Here is a 17149-nt window from a genome sequence, read left to right as displayed (position 1 = left end):
CATCCCAAAGACCTTGTTTGGTGAATAAGGATATTTGTTGCCTGTGTTGATACAACACCTAAGATTTAATCCTTTCCTTTGAGGCTTGGACGATGATGATGGAGAAGGGTTTGGGGGTGGGAGTAATAGAGAAAATAGAGCTACTATTCCCAAAATGAGGAACCCTAGGCTGGCCCCCAATGCCAGCCTTAAGGGTAGGGGCTGTTCTAAGCCCACTGCTGGCACTGCAGAGCTGTGTGTCCTTGAGCAAGGTGCTTCCCCTCTCTGTACCACAGAGGGGAGGGGATCTGACAGCACCCAGGGGCCCTCCACTTGTCTCAAACCCACTTCGACCGTTCTCCATTTTGCAAAGAAGTCAATTTCACAGTTTCACACGGTACAAGGGTACCACGAAAAGACATGGAGGAACTCTAAACCCATGTCATTAAGTGAAAGGAGCCGGTCTGAAAAGGCTCCGTGTTGTATGATTCCACGAATACGAGATTCTGGAAAAAGCGCAACTATGGGGAGAGTAAAAAGATCAGTGGTTGCCAGGGGTTGGGAGGAGTGAGAGATGATCGGCGGAGAGCACGGAGGGTAGTGGAGATGCTGCGCACGATACGGCCATGATGGGTCCACGTCATCACACGTTTGCCCAAACCCCTAGACTGTCCGCCACCAAGAATGCGCCCTAATGTCCACTGCAGACTCTGGGTGACGATGGTATGTCCATGTAGACCCATCCGTTGGGTCAGATGTCCCACTCTGGCACGGGATAGAGATAGTGGGGAGAGGCTAGCCATGTGCGGGGACACGGGGTATGTGGGAAATCTCTGTACCTGCCCCTCGAGTTTGCTGTGAACCTGAAATGGCTCTAAAAAATAAAGTTTAATCAAAAAAATTCACTGAAATTAATATAACACTGTATGTTAAGTAACTGGAATTAAAATTTTTTAAAAATCAAGGAGAGGCCATATACCACAGCAGCTAACCACCTGCTTAAAATGGACCATTCAAGGGCACGTGGGTGGCTCAGTCGGTTAAGTGTTCCACTCTTGGTTACAGCTCAGGTCCGTGATCTCAGGGTCGTGAGATCGAGCCCCATGTTGGCCTCTGTGCTCAGGGCAGCATCTGCTTGGGATTCTCTCTCTCTGTCCCTCCTCATGCCCTCTCCCTCTCTCTCTCTTGCTCTCATTCTCTAAAATAAATAAATCAATCTTTAAAAAAAAAAAAAAAAGGACGCTTCGGACAGTTGTTTCTATCTACTAGGTAAGGCAGGCCCCACCGAAGGGCTGTCTCATCTTGGCCTAGTAGAAACAGCTAGAGTTCCTGTTCTTTGGCAGTGTCACGAAGTCTCTTCGGCTTTGGGGCCTTCTGTTCTCTTCCCGAAATGCCACCAGGAGGGCTCGGTCTTTCTCCCCTGGGTGACACTGGCCTTCGGATATTTTGCAATCATCAGGCCTGAGCAACCCCTCCTGGATTTTCCTAGCTCGCACCCGAGGCAAAGCGGGTCTCCAGCTTTGGTGGGCACCGGAACGGCCTGTGAGCTTTGAAATCGGAGGATTTCTGAGCTCCTGCCCCCAAGACTGTTCCAGAGGTCTCAGGTGAGCCAGGGAATCTGCATTTTGAAAGTCTCCTCCCAGGGGAGGCTGACGCCCCACACTTGGAGAAATGCTGTCCCGGAGGTTGGGTCCCGGAAGACGGCCCCGGGAGAGGGCCACCCCACCCCCTCAGGTTTGGAAGGGGACACCGAAGCTGGGGAGGGACTTGTCTGAGGTCACGGAGTCGGCAGAGCCGGAGCTGGGCGACTCAAGGTGACCAGGCCTGCGTGCAGGAGGCACCAAATACTTATTCATTGACGACAGGGAGCCCCCCCCCCCCCCGAGTCAGGAGACCGAGAAACTCTGCTTTCCTTCTTCCTCCTTCTCGCCCCACCCCCAGGCCTCCTCCTCCTGTTCTATTCGAGAATTCATCTATCGCCTACTCGACACAGGCCCTCCCTGAGCCCACCCTGGACCTATTGCCCAGAGATAGGAGAACACAGCTCCGATCAGAAGCAAAACAACCCTCAAAGAAACTAGCACCATGTCGGACCCGGGGAGCTCGAGTGGGGACCCTCCACCCCCCCCCTCCGCAAGCTGGTGCATGGACCAGGGCAGGCCTCTTCCTGGCCGGCCACAAAGAAAAAGTACCAGCCCCGTTTTCCAGGCCCTGCGGGCTGGGAGCCCAGGCCTCTGCCGGGTCAGGGCCAGACTGGGCGGCGTGGAACCCGCTGGGCTTTCTCCCCCCAGCTGCGTCTAGGAGAAAGCCCGCACAGACGCACCGGCCCCATGGGGGCCGACAGCTGGTGAGGTCTTCGGGACTCCGGGCAGGGAGCTCACATTCGGGCCGGGCCCCCTCCCTGTCCCCACCGCCCCACCACCCACCGGGGCCTGGGAGACTTCTCCATTCAAACCAAGGCCTGATAAAGCACCCCCTTGGAAGGAGGGTCAAGTCAGGGCCACATGAAACCCAAGCTTTCATCTGCGAGCCCGCGATCCCCTCCCCCACTGCGCACAGGCTTCTTGACAATAAAAGGCCATTACCAGGAAGGCTTGTCCTCGCCAGGCTGGGGGACTTGGAGACGGGAAGAGTTGCCTGCCTGACCGTAAACTGACAACCCCTTAAGCAGAAACCCTGGTCGTGGAGGAAAAATAAGAACCCCAAACATGGGTCGGCTAAGATTCCACCCTGGAGGGTCTGTCCATGACTCTGAACGTATTTTTAAAAAATGATCAGCAGACGGCTGGGGCCTGACAGACAAGGGGGATCCTTAGAAGAGTCCGCTCACCCCAGCATTTTGTTCTAAAAAATCCCTCCATGAAAGACTCTTGTTTTCTAATCGGGCCGTATGGGCTGTCGGAGGCCATCCAGCCCGAGAGGCCCCCAAGACGATGGACCGCCTTGGCCCCCCAAAGCACATTCTGGAAAATTACGCCCATCAGCTCGCAAGGGGCCCTTCGTAAAACCTCGTCCCACAGTACCTTCTCCACACGAGGCCACGGGTCACGGGAACCACAGCGGCCCGAGAGATCTCCCCGGGTGGCAGCGCAGAGACCCCACCAAGCCTGGATAGCAGGGGCGAAGGAGAAGTGTCAGGAACACCCTCACACACATCCCCTTCCCTGACTGCTCCTCCCCGTCCTCCCCACACCCTCCCTCCGCGCCAATGTGATGGCAGCAGCTGAGCAGACGAGTCATTTCTAAAATTAGCCGGTGAGCCCCAGGTCTGGCCAGGAGACGGCAGCCCAGGGTGGCCGTTGACCAGGCATCGGGCAGCATGGACATATTTGGTGGCAAGGAGCAGGGGAGGGGACAGCACATTCTCACCCGTCATTCCTGTCCCAGGCAGGCCACACACACAATCCTGCCCCACACAGATAAGCAGAGGCCGCAGGGAGGTGGGGGAGGAGGAGAGCGCGGCTCCGCATTCCAGCTGGACTCCGGAAAAAAATAACTCGAGCCACTTCTGCTGCCTCTTGGTAAACAATCAGGGCGTGAAAACAGGCGTCACCCGCCGGACACCCACCGGCGGGCTCCACTGAGCTCATTCGCTCTTCCCGACAACCCTGCCCGAGGTCGGGGTTTCCCCACTCTCGTTTGACAGATGGGGAGACTGAGGCACAGAAAGGTCAACCAACTCGCCCAAAGAGGTGGCAGGGCAGGATTCGAACCCAGGTAGTGCCAACCCCAGAGGGCACAGTCATAAATGCTGCCGCCAATAGGACGAGGCTATAAAAAGTACTGCGTCGGCTGCCCAGAAGGAGAAAAGTAAGGCCGCCGAGGGGTTAAGAACATCATGGGCGTCCACACAGCTCGCAAGGGACTCGAATCTAGATCTTTCTGATTCCTAAGGCCACCATCACTCCATTCAAACAGAGCGTGCTGTTTCTCTTAAGAAACCTTTAAGCCCGTAGTACACGTTACTTTTCTATCCCCGTGGCTGATAGAACAATAGATTCTCAAGGTACTTGTTTCCTTCTGGGGGTTGAGATGTAGCATTTATTGGAAGTACGTGGAAACCCTTTTCTTTGGACGATGAAACGTGAACCCTCCTCCTGGCGCTAAAACGAGCCTCCTGGCGCTTTGCTTGTCCTGTGAATCTTGTCTATCTTTTCATGGCCGTCGGTCCTACGTGGTGGGGTGGACGTGTAGAAATGACTCTAGGCCCGGGCTGGGGGTCTCCGCCAGCCTCCGTCTGCAGTGCCGTGTCGGTTGACTTGGAGGCAACTGTGTCCCGAGGGCACTAGTCATGTCTGCTTTATTCCCCTGGTGACTGCGGTGCTGAAAAATCCATCAGGACAACCAAGTTATCGCTCTGGCCGCGCTGGGATTTAGGGCAGCCCTTGCAAGCCGTATTCTGTCACTTGGCTGAGCTTTTGCCTGCTGGTCTCCAGGCTTTGTTCCCCAAGGGGCAGGACAGGACTAGAAAGTGAAGGCCCTCCTAGCAAGGGCCCCCCGAGAAACTGGCCCCTTCTGGGGCTTCTGGAGCAGGGACGGTCCAAGTGGCTGTAGGTCCGTTGGGGCACAGACTAGGGAACCGTGAGCGCGTGCACCTGCCCTGGGGTGGTCAGTTTTTCCCCCTGGAGACCTGGCCTCGTCTTCAGCTGGTCAGTTCTGGATCCACAAAATAGCTAAGAGATGGATATTTTATTTTTTTTTAAGATTTTATTTATTTGAGAGAGAGAGAGAGAACACGCACCAGTAGGGGTGGGGGAGGCACAGAGGGAGAGGGGGAAGTAGACCCCTACGGAGCAGGGAGCCCGATTCGGGGCTCGGTCCCAGAACCCTGAGATCTTGACCTGAGCTGTAGGCAGACACTTAACCCAGTGAGCCACCCAGGCGCCCCTGAATTGCGATATTTTATTAGGGCAGGTGACTTAAGTCGTGATCATCCTTAACTTCTTTTTTGAGTAGGACCCTTGTTGGTGGCCCATCTCTTTTGTCCCTGGGGATGCCACATTCTATTCATTATCTCCATAGAGCCTGCGACTCAGGGGCCCCCAGTGCACCCCATGTCACCACACGCTAGGGGACTGTTCCGCCCTGGCTCCTGGTGGCTAAGTGCCGTCCCCCCGCCTCTCTCGTTTTGGGCTCTGATCACCCCCACTGTTCTCAGAGAACCGTGTGTGTGTGTGTGTGTGTGTGTGTGTGTGCTGATAAACTGGAGAACAGTCCCGTGCGTCTGAGGGTTGTGGGGTAATCATGAGAATCCCCTCCCTCGTGACTACTGGGGGGCCTGTGTGTCATGGTCCCCACAGAGATGAAGGGGAACTGTCTATCTGTATCTGTGTCTTTAAGTGGCTGGTACACAGTAAGTGCTCCATAAATGGATATGGAATAAATAACCAAATGTATGGAAACTGGACCAGAGCGGGTGTCCCAGGACCTGGTCCCACATCATGCGTTCTCTAGATGTCTGTGGGTCTGTCTGTCCATTTCCCACTTGTCTGTGGTCTCCTGTTCAGCCTGGTCACCCAGCCCCAGGCCAGGCACTGAGCAGAGGGGCTCATGGAATCTTTGGTGGATAAAGTAACTGGTGAATAGAAAACGATAGCACCGAGGGTGGAAGTGGCAGAGATCCCTGTAGAGGGACCCCCGAAGCCCACCTCCTGGCCAGAGTCTGGAGCTGTGTGTTACACAGAGCTCTGGGGGTCAGGGAAGGGCACAGGCTTTGGAGCCAGGCTCCATCCTGATCTTGAAGAAGTGTCTTCACCTCTCAGGGCCTCAGGGTTCCCTTCTATAAAATGGGGATCCTGATGCCACTGACCATTCTAGTCCTTCATGGCCCGTGGTAGGTGCTCAGTGAATGCTTGTTGAATGACTGAATGACCAAATGCAGATCTGCAGAAGCTTTTCCTAGCTCTGCACCGCCTGCAGAGGAGAGCCAAGCTGACCTTCCTAGTGATGCTGGCGTCCTCTCATGGGATGGCTTCAAGGTGTCCCGCTGGCGCCCAGCAGGCTTTCCTCCCCTCGCACTCCCCATGCTCAGAGCAGCCAGGCTCGTGATGTCCTTGCCAGGGTGACAATCCTGTAGCCTAGGAGAGGGGTCCCGAACGCATTTACTCTCCCACGTCTGGCCTTCTGTTGGCAACTAATCCCTCTCTGCTTTTTATTCTCTCTCCCCAAAGCACCCATTAAGCTTAGCGATAGCCTCCCAGTCCCACTGTCCAGGATTTACTCTCTCTCCCACTTTTCTCACATGCTTTGTTGCCCTAAATAAACAAGTAAATGGAAGCAAAGCTCAAAATGGGTAAGTTTATTCAGGAATAGCAGCGGGATTGCAAATTCAGGACAAGCAAACAGTAGCAAGCTGCAGGCGAGTGGGTTGGGGGTTGGGGTAAGTTGTATTTATGGGCAGGGAACATAAAGAGGGGACAGTTCAGTGAGGGTCTGTTCTAATCAATGACAAACGGACACCAGCTCTGAAAATTCCCTGAGCAGACGGAACCAGGCCAGCCACACAAACAAAGTTCTGTTCAGCCCCCTTTGCGAGACCAACCTTACCTGCGTCACCTCTGGTTCATGCCTCTGGCAAAGTCTCCCATGGTGGACATGGGACAACCTCTGACCAATGCTTCGTCATCCAAGGAAATTGCAATGCAATTGGTCTTCCGTAAATCAGGAAAATCAGTCTCTTAGCCTTGAAGTTTTATCTTCCCAGGGGCATATGCACAAGGTTCCTTTTCTTTCTCTTTCTCTTTTTTTCTTTTTCTTTTTTCTTTCTTTTTCTTTTTCTTTTTCTCTTTCTTTCTTTCTTTCTTTTTCTTTCTTTTTTCTTTCTTTCTTTCTTTCTTTTTCTTTCTTTCTTTCTTTCTTTCTTTTTCCTTCCTTCCTTCCTCCCTTCCTTCCTCCCTCCCTCCCTCCCTCCCTCCCTCCCTTCCTTCCTTCCTTCCTTCCTTCCTTCCTTCCTTCCTTCCTTCCTTCCCTTTTTCTTTAAGATTTTGTTTGTCAGAGAGAGAGAGAGAGAGAGCACAAGCAGTGGGAGGGGCAGAAGGAGAAGCAGGCTCCCTGATGAGCAAGGAGCCTGATGCAGGGACTCGATCCCAGGACCCTGGGATCATGACCTGAGCTGAAAGCAGATGCTTAACCTATGATCCACCCAGGCGTCCCCACAAGGTTCCTTTTCTGTGTTCCAGTTCTATCTTAGATTGCGTTTTTTCCCAGCTCGATAGGACAAAGCAGCCAGCGGCGGACCATCCCCACTCACGTCTGCTGCAAATGTGAATGCTGGAAGCCCCCCTCTCTTTGAACTGGGGGTTTCTATGTTCCACCTACTACCATCAGTTCCCATCTGTGACCACAGCCAACCGAGCAGTGGGTGATCCAGCCCCCACACCCCACGTCAGCACCTGCTGTCTCCTACCGGCCCCGGGAACAACACTGCAGACTGGTTTCCCCAGGGGTAGTGGACTCTGAGATAGAATGTAATGAACAGAACTTTATGAAGGAGTTCTCTTGGTGTCTAGGCCTATGGAAGAATGGAGAAGGAATCAGGATCGGACAGAGGGAAATGTCTAGCTGTGACGAGGGTCCCGGAACAACCTGGGGCACCCCACTGTGACCTCTAGAGCTAGCTTGTTCCCAAATTGGGATCAAGATGGCCAGGCCTTTGTCCCTCTGTGTCAACCAGTCACTGGATGTGGGCACCCTGGCAAGATGGTGACATCGGGCAAGGTGGCGCTCTGTAACTAAGGCATCTCTGAAGGGGCAGACAGCTGAGGGCCACCTGATGACTGCAGCCCTAGGACAGACAAGAAGTCCTTCAGTGAAGGAGGATCTGGACAGCACATGACACTGTCCGCTGTAGACTCCCGGGCCAAGGTCATCCAGGACATATTTGGCAAGGTGGAGTCAGTCACTCATGACCACGTTCAGCACCACTGCTACCTCTGGACGTAAAGCTCTCGTGCTCACCCCTGCAGTCGCTGGCCTAAGCTGTGGGCAGAGTCGACCCTGAGATGAGTGGGAAGTTCACTGGCATGGTGTTTCATGTCCCCACCCCCACGGTGTCTGGGGGATCTGATCTGCGGTCTAGAAAAATCTGTCCAATACATCGACATCCAGAATGAAATGAAGCAGGGGTCAGAGGAAGCCCTGGGCCACATGAAGAACCAGTCCCCGTCCTGCATTTTTTTTTAAGATTTTATTTTTTAAAAGGTTTTATTTATTTATCTGAGAGACACAGCATAAGCAGAGGGAGGGGTGGGGGAGAGAGAGCAGCAGGCTCCCCACTGAGCAGGAAGCCCGACGCAGGGCTCGATCCTGGGACTCTGGGATCACGACCTGAGCCAAAGGCAGACGTTTAACCGACAGAGCCACCCAGGTGCCCCTTCAGATGTATTTGAGAGAGAAGGGGAGAGTGTGCACGGGAGGGGCAGAGGGAGAGGGGAAGAATCTCAGGCAGACTCCACGCTCAGCGCGGAGCCCGAGGCGGGGCTCGATCCCACGACCCTGAGATCATGACCTGAGCTGAAACAGGAGTCGGACGCTTAACTGACCAAGCCCCCCAGGCTCCTCCTCACTCCCCCTGTTTTCACATGTGCTCCTCCACCTTCAGGGCCGGCATTACCTTCAATACCATCACGGCAAGCTCATGTCCTGGCATGACAATGAATTTGGCCACAAGAGCTGCACGGGAGACCTCATGGTCCACACAGCCTCCCAGAGGTTAAGAGGCCTGGCCTGTAACCCTAGCAACAACCTTGCACCTTTATGGAGTCCCTGCTCCAACTCTGTCCCCAAGACACCGAGAATTTCCCAGGGGTTCAAAACTGGGTGTGTGTGTGTGGTTTTGCTCCCTGCAAGGGATGTTTGGTAACGTCTGGTGATAGTTTGGTTGTCCAGATGGGCTGGTGGGGGGTACGCACTGGCATCGAGCGGGCAGACTCTGAGAAGGCTATCATCCTACAGGGCACAGGATGGCTCCCACTGTCCCCCCAGGGAATGACCCAGCCCCAAGCGTGCTGAGACCGAGAAACTTCTATGTGGTTCCCAGCCCAGGCCCCTGAGGAAGGGGAAGGCCTTGGGCTCCTGTCCTCTTATCCTCACCCATCATGCTGCCATGAAGTCCACGCCATGCACATCGAGGCAGGACTGGGAAGGGTAGGATGGGGAGGAAGGCTGGGAACACAAGGCTGAGCGGGGAGGCAACGTGGAAGAAACTCTGGGATGTGGTGGGCACTTCGTTTTTGCTCGCAAGTCCTGTCGAAGCCCCTCACGTTTACCCTTCGTTGGAAACCTGGACGATATTTTGGCTGGAATGTTCCCTCGGGCTCATCTCATGCAACTCTCGTAATTCAGAGGCGAGAAAATGGTAGCGCAAACAGGTAGCCCAGAGAGGCGGGCTGGGAGCGGGGTGCCCCGCGCTAACCCCTCCTTCAGGCCCTGAGGAGGAACAGGCTTCCGGCAGCTCTGCGGAGTGGCTCTCGGTTAAGTGGCGCATCCGACCACGGGCCCCCCGCGTGGCCGCCCGCTGCCCACGGAGCTGCCCACCCGCTCCACAGCCCGGCCTCCTGTCAACTACCCTGTCAACTGGTTTTCGAATTGGCAAATGCAAGTACATTCCAGGGAAACCAAAGAGCTGCCTGCGTTAGTCCTGCCTTCCTTCTTTCCTGAAGCCGCACCACACAGGCGGCACTCCCAGCCCCAGGACAGGAAGCAGCCGGCCTCCCTTCGGCCTGTGGCCCCCAGGCAGGCAGGTGTGTCCGGCAGCTGGGATCCTGGCGCCACCACCTGCCTGGACTTCTGGTTTACACTGACATGCACCCTGGGGTCTCTCAGCTCGTCTCCATGGGAGCAGCGATGGAGAGTGGGGTCTGCGCTTCTCAGACGGACTCCAAGCTCACCCTGGCAGTAGCCCGGGGGCCCCAGTGTGGTCTAGACTGACTGGGGAGGAGATGGACGACCCCCCACCCCGGGTCTCCCTGTGGCCCGGTTGTCACAGGCTCTTCCCCACAACACATCTTGCAGGAGTTCAGTCTCCAAACCCCCGAGACTGTGAAGAAGGCTGGGCTCCAACAATCCCCCAAATCTGCAGGAATGCAGATCGGCGGCCCCCTTCCTCTTTATAAAATCAGCCTCTGTGTGGATCGTCCTCAAAACCAGGATTCTTTAAAAGGAGTCACTTCTGGATGCTTAACAGCTTGATCAAGAAATTAATTGGGGGCGGGTGGAGCGAGACGGGGAGGACAGCACACGGAAGTAGGTATCTTTGTACAGAGCCTTTTTATTGAGATTTTATATACACAACTTATCAACACAGGAAACCAGCCTTGCTGCTCCAAAGTAGCCATGAAAGATGGTGATACCAAGTGACAGCGCGTGCCCCGCACAGGGCGGGTGACCGCAGGCGCGGAACGGCGTCTCCCGTGGGCGAGGACTTCAGACGTGCACTAGTAAGTGTATACTGAGAGAGGGCTGCACACCTCCACGGGCACAATCAACGTGAAGAGAGCAAAACGAATGATAACTTCATGGGTACAATGTCTACATTTACGAGATCTAATTCACCAGCTTCACCTTGTAGAACGCACGACAGAAAACGGCTTGCTCTCTTTAAGGGCGTGACACTTGGCCAAGAATAGAGCGACTCTGTTGTCACACTGCCGGCTACCCAGCGAGGAAGACAGGCAGGGAGAAACGTCAGCATGGGAGGAGGGACCCCCTCTCCCAGGCACTGGTCGTTCTGGTTGGAAATCCTTAAGGGTCCGTCCGCTCAAAAGTAAGACCTCTGGCAAAGTTTTAATCCCGTACAAGGGCATTTGACCTTCAGACCCCATTTTCCAAACCATTTTGAAACAGCGATGCGGTGGGCCGCGGGGAAGTCACGTTCCAAGGCGCTCCTCCTGGAAGCGGGGTTTTTAAACACGGCTGGCCGCCTGTAACCAGGGCTGAGGACTGACCTCCCGTGTAGTACTTGATAAATCCGGCGCCACGGCCGAATCTCGGGGCGGCGGCAAGACGGATTGCTTGGGGGATCTGGCACGATCGGAGTAGGGAACGATGCTCGATGCTCGGCGGGCGGCTCTCGGCTCCCGGAGGAGAACGACCCGGGGGACGTCTACCTGCCCCGCTGGCTTAGACGGTGCCGCGGCTTTAAAACTGACATCAAGAGGGAATTCCCCCGGAGTGTGTTACCGAGATTCTTTCATAATGCAGCCAGTCTGGAAGCAAGCATTTGGGGGCACCTGTCAACAAGCAGGCGGCCTTCTCAAGAGGTAGATGAAAGCGGTATTTCATGGCAAGCGTGCTGCCCGATGTCGCGTAGGAAGCGCACACGCCTCTCAGCACAGCCCAGAGGATAAGCTTTGTTGCAAACGGTCCATGGCGGGGCGGGGGGGGGGGGGGACGGGACGTTCGCCCCACGTGGCTGTGTGCATTCTTTCCACTTTATTTTACGAAATACAGACAGGGCCGCCGTCTCTTTAAATAACAAACTATACAAATAAAAAGGAGCAGAAAGAAGGAATGTTTCTGACGAAAACAAACGTAAGGATTCAATAAATAATATAAAATGCTTTTATGCTAAAATAGAACTCTGTTTTTTAATATATAGATATGTGTATACGTACTTCAGCAATCTTTGTTACTCAGAAAAAGCCCAATCTATTGTAATTAGTTAAAACATAGAAAAATACGATTTCACAATAGAACTTAAAAAATGGCCAGTGTTTAGCTTATAAACCACATATAATATATACATCATGGAACAGAATCATCTGAGACACAGGGAATTAAATTTCAAGTCCTTTTGTAATTATGAGTGCACGGTTAGAAATAGTTCTCCATTCCCTACCCTTACAGGAAAGACATTGGATATTAGGACAAGATACAATTCGCAAGCAGAGTTACCAGTTTTCAGGGATGATTCTGAGATTGTGGCATTGGGGAGTTTACTGTAAGAATGGGAATTGCTGAAACTTTCAAAATGCAGTTTTTGTTCCTGTAGGTTTTTGATGAAATGCATGAAATGATGAAATGCATTTTCTGCAGTGAGTGTGTGTGTGTTTCAATAAAGGTCATTTAACATTTGGGGTGCTGCTCTCACCGACCAGTGCTCCCCCGGTCGTGTCAGTGAGTGGCCGGGCATCGGGCACCTTGGGGAGAGGATCCCTGCCCCTCGGCTATAAAAGAGCAGGTCCCTTAGTCTTTGAGGGTGAAAGAAATCTCAAGCCCACTACAACTTGAGGGAATCGTATTATTCCAGAGTTTGACTCTCATTACTTCAACAGGAAAAGAGCTCTTTTTTAAATGTGGCCTGGGTCAAAAGAAAAAAAAATCATATTCGTATGAATTTAAGTAATTGATGAATTCAAACCTCTGGAGTCAACCTTTCCTCGGAGGGAAAAAAATTTCAAAAATTTAAACTCTTAAAGCTCACTCTGGAAGTGGGCACGGCTTACACCGCAAGCCGGCTACCCTTATCGTGGGGGGCCTTACTGCGGTTGCAGTGGACGTGTGACTAAGGTCTGTGGCTGGCCACGGGGCCCTGTGGGCGGCCACCCAGCCCCCACACCTAGCCCTCCCGGTGGCTGCGAGGTGCGCACAGACGGGGGGTTAGCTCTGGGAGGTTGCAGGAGGGCGTGCGGGGCCCTGACAAAGCCGATGGCCTATTCATAAGTCCAGCGGCTCCATAATCGAAAATAAAGTGTCCATGTCTCACAATCATTACTATTCAACTGCCTGTTGTAAGGAGGGAAAGAATCAGCCAACTTTAAAGCTCAGTCATTTCCCTGGTGTAAAGGGAGGGATTTTTTTACCTGCAAGTTAAGGCCTTCCTTCCTTTCCCCATTTCTACCACTCCTCTTGTCTGAGTGACACCCACTGCACTGCCCTACAGCCCACGGCCCCCCAGCCACCACCTGTCACAGACTCCGACGAAGCCCACCTCCTCTCCGGCACAAAAGCTGTCAGTCCTCAGGGGTGCAGGGGAGGTAATTCATCAGGCGTCTCCGAACGATCCAGAAACACTTCCCTGAACGACATTACTGAGAAGAAAAAAATCACGTATGATTAAGTCCTACAAAATCAGTCTTCTCCTAACACCAGCGCATTTCAAAGTACCTCTCATAGATTCACATCCTGTGAAAAAGGGTCCGACTCTGAGACTCTGGCTTTCTTCTTTATGTGAAAAATCAATTCCATCGGAAAGTCACGTGCTCTCTTAAATTGGCCCAACTACAAATGCCGAGCGAAATTTTTCAAATCGTCAAAGACCACACTTGGATCTTTTTCATGGAGTTAAAGCTCTCTGTCAATGGGTAAAGGACATTTTGTAACGGCCAGTGAGGGCCTTAGAACAATTGTTTCTGGTACCCATGTGGCGTATTTCAAATCGCAGGTCAAGCTAGACAGCTTCAAAGAGATGATTGTGTGTTGTTGTCACGGGCTTTCCTGAGCGGGATGCTTGCTTTCCTCCACACGTGGCCCCGCTTTTTCCACACAAGTTTTGACACTGCGACGTCCGTGAATTGGTCAATCTGAGGCATGAGTAGCGAAATATTTGCATTAGCAGCGAAACAGCTTGCTTTGAGAAGTTTTGCTGACAAATCATACTTAAACAGGACGTGGAAGGGGAAAGCACGACTCCCAACGCCTTGAAGGGGCAACTGCAACGGAGAGGATATTTTCGCTTAGAAAAATAACCTTGGATTCACGAAAGTTTTTAATTCCTTCCATATACATTGTAGAGCAGCTTAAAGTCATCTTTATTTTTAGACTTTGCTTTATTAATTCCCTTGATTTATGAAGTCAAGACATTATAACTTTATACAAAATAGTATCAACTTTATCTTCTCTGAGTGAGAAAACGGGTGCTGAAGTGTGTCTTTTTTCATGGTCAGAACATGGAAGGGTCAACCATCTAGGAATGAGGTAACGCTCTCAAAACTTTCTGAGACAGATCTCTAGAGCACTGGCCTTCTCCGGCCGCGCAGGCACAAGGTGCTGGCACAGAAGGGTCCAGAAGCGTCTTCCGTGGGGCAGCGGGGACACTGGCTATATCAGACGGCTTCGGGGACAAGTGCGGGTACCAGACCTGCCAGATGAGACCCCAGCACTTGAAATTAGGCTTGATTTTCCAATTCACGCTTCCTTTCTAAAGGACAGACTGACCTGTTCTACTCCAGAGCAAAGATGGTGTCTTTCAAAGAGCTGCGGGTCGGCGTGCTGATGCCCTGGGTGGGCAGACCCTGAAGGAGTCCGTGTCCTTCTCAACAGGAGGGCCTTGGCTCTGCCCGCAAGAGGCTCGGGGCACAGAAATTCCCAACCTATCAATGCCGAGCGATGGGAGCCTGCGATGGGGCTGATGACAGCTGGACAGTTGTCATTAAGCAAGGCCACGAGGCGCGCACCCTTTATGAGGAACAACTACTTTTCTGTTGCTCGTGGTTTCTTAAAAAACCAGAATGTGAACACCATTCTTCCCTTTTAAGCCAGGGGAAGGCATGTGCGGAGTGCCTCTGTTCTCCTGTACTGGGAAGAGCAGAGGAGAACGTGCATGTTGACTTAAACCCCAACTGGTGGTTGAGATGGAGAGTGCCCCTCCAGATTTCTAGTCCAAAGTGACCCCTATGACATAAAAAACTCTCAAAATATAATTTTGAGTCTTTCAAACTCTCAAAATATAATTTCGTTAAGAAGTACTTACTTTCCCAACAAACCCAGTGCACAGAGATCTGGAACCACTAAAAATATGGAGGGCAGGATGCGGATAATGATGATGTTATTTATATTGTTAGTAGTTAACACTTAGAAACATACAGGATTGCACATAAGGATAAGACAAATACGTGGACTGTAAAAATTATTGTTATTATTTTCAGTCTGATGACAGAGAGGACTTCACTGGGAAACACACTGGTTCTCACAGCCCAGCATTTATTTGGGGCGTGAAAAGGGCACAGAACCACCCGTGGGGAGAAGAGAAGATGCCCCCGGGATTAGGCGACCGGCCTTTCCGGCCCACTGCTGTCACGGCGTGGGACGACCCACCTGGGGCCAAGTAACACTCACTAATGACAGGCGAAGGATAACACGAAACTCACATACGGGGTTAACTCATTTCAACACATTCATTCTTCAGCATTCTCTTGTCAATAAAATTCATTTTAAATTATATTACAACGTGAAACAGAGCAATTCTTTCCTTCCTCTACAAATCCATTACAGATATGTGTCCCGGGGGCAGGCAGAAGGAACCAGGATGACCGTGTCCTGTAACTGCTAATTGTTGGAGCCCAAGACAGACTCACCCCCAAGCGTCGTGCGCACCCGGACACATGAAAGTGCGATTTGTTTATTTGAAGATTTTTGAAAATCACTGTTGCCCTGAAGTTAAAAACCCACTGCCTGTCCTTCGGAATTCCTGTAAGCGTCCAACGGTCCACTGTCGAACGCCGTCAGTGATGAGCGACTCCCAAGTCCTCTGAGGGCACGCTCCCTCTGTTCCCTGTCAGAGGCAGGCGGGTACCTGGTGGTGCCGCACACACCGCGGGGGCCCAAGGGCAACCTTCTCAGAAAACATCTTCAGCTCGCGACGCGGGGCATCAAGAAGTTGGTGCTGAAGTGCACGGAGGACACGCACGCTGGCCTCCGGTGTCCCAGGAGCGCGGAGCGGACACGCGTGAGCCCAGCAGGGCAGCGCTCGGGCCATCTGGCACCTGCCGCCACAGAGGGCTGCACTCCATCCTGGCAAGTCTAAGATGTGTTTGCTATCAGACATACAGACTGAAGTGATAAGGAGGAATCGTCTCAAGCTCTAGGCTCACGTCGACCCAAACAGGTGTGTAAGAAAGGGAAAGAACTTTGCTTGCTTCCTCAGTAGTTTCGAGCGTGGACAGAGGTCATGTGCAGGAGGCGCTCAGGAGGGGAGGGAGGCCGGCCCGGGGCCTGACTGCGGTCACAGCTCCTATCAGGAGCACCTCGGCATCCTGGGTCCTCCCAGCCGTGAAGGGCCCCAGGGACAAGTGGACCGAACCTCTGACCCCCAGACTTCTCCAAAAGGCTCCAGCTCCAGAGCTGAAAACCCCCAGTACGGGCTTCCTTGAGGCCCCGTCTCCCCAGGACCCTCCTGGCCCGGGCGTCAGAGACCGTTGCTGTTCCTGTGACAGAGGGGAGGCTTGGAGAGCTCCACCATGCTGGACCGGGACTTGTTGAGGAACTTGGGGGCGCGGCGCAGCAGTCGCTGAGCCTCCGTGAACGTCTCGGTCAGCTCCTTCTTCCACTGCACGAACTCGGGGTCGCTCTACACGGACACACAAAGGGACAAGTCGCAACCTCTGGAAACGACAATGCCGCACGGCGCCCCGCGCAACTGTGGCCTCCTGTGGGGGCAGGGCCAGGCGGGTGAGCCCTTCAGGGGACCCTGTGCGCCCCACCCGGAGAAGCACTGCCCACGATCCGTTCAGAGATCGCCTCCGATTTCTGATTTCTAAAACAGCTCAAGTCTACACAGGGATGTCTGAGGAGCGGTTCTGACCGACAAACAGGCACCTCACGTGTGCCGTGGAGGGACGAGGTGACTAAGCACACACCTCGGTTATGTCTCTCTAAACACGCTCTCGTGCCCACGCATGCACACACTCATGCACATTCACACCCCCCACCCCCCACCCACATGCACACACGCACCCCCCCCCACGCCTACCTATACCCTACCCCCACCCACACGGGCACATCCACACACACCCACACCCCCCCCACACACGTAACCCCCATGCACACCCACCTACCCACTCCCTCACCCCCATCCTACACACACAGCCCAGTACCCCACAGGAATTAAATTTGGGCTACAATAGAACTTTGGAGAGAGAAAGATGGCATCTCCCCTGAAAGAAGTCACTTTGGTATCTTGTGTTTAAACATCCAAGCCCCAACCTCGAACACGATGGAAGATAAGAACTGGGAGACTCGCCAACAGGCCCCCACTGAACGCTGGACAGAGTTTCCGGATAGGGCAATCGGGTTATTCCACGTACTTCCTCTTCCGCCATTTCCTGCCATTCCCTTCTGGAACAGGAACTGCGGATTTGCCGAGACCCTTGTACCCTGGGGCTGTCCCACTCAGTACGTGGCACAGCACGGGTTCAAGAGCCTGTCCCACACCCAGGCGGCCGCCTTCACGGGA

At 53.3% G+C, this 17149-nt stretch overlaps 1 protein-coding gene across 7 annotated transcripts in view; it reads right to left on the bottom strand.

The window, feature by feature from the left end:
* Positions 1-10226: 10226 nt before the first annotated feature.
* GRK3 (G protein-coupled receptor kinase 3) overlaps positions 10227-17149 on the bottom strand; it is a 125590-nt gene continuing 118667 nt past the window's right edge. For 4 of the 7 annotated variants that reach the window (XM_045791205.2, XM_045791204.2, XM_087857178.1 and 1 more), the window contains one exon: positions 10227-16264. In XM_045791205.2, the coding sequence (XP_045647161.2) occupies positions 16103-16264 (162 nt within the window). In that variant the 3' untranslated portion in view covers positions 10227-16102. The remainder of the gene's footprint in view (positions 16265-17149) is intronic. The other 3 variants (XR_006778427.2, XR_006778425.2, XR_006778426.2) reach the window with 3 other exon arrangements.

The sequence above is a fragment of the Ursus americanus genome, chromosome 30 (assembly GCF_024610735.1).
Source record: "Ursus americanus isolate L20-20 chromosome 30, mUrsAme1.1.p, whole genome shotgun sequence".
In the NCBI taxonomy this organism is placed as follows: Eukaryota; Metazoa; Chordata; class Mammalia; order Carnivora; family Ursidae; genus Ursus; species Ursus americanus.
Note: the sequence above shows the minus strand (reverse complement) of the source record. Positions and strands in the feature narration are given on the sequence as shown.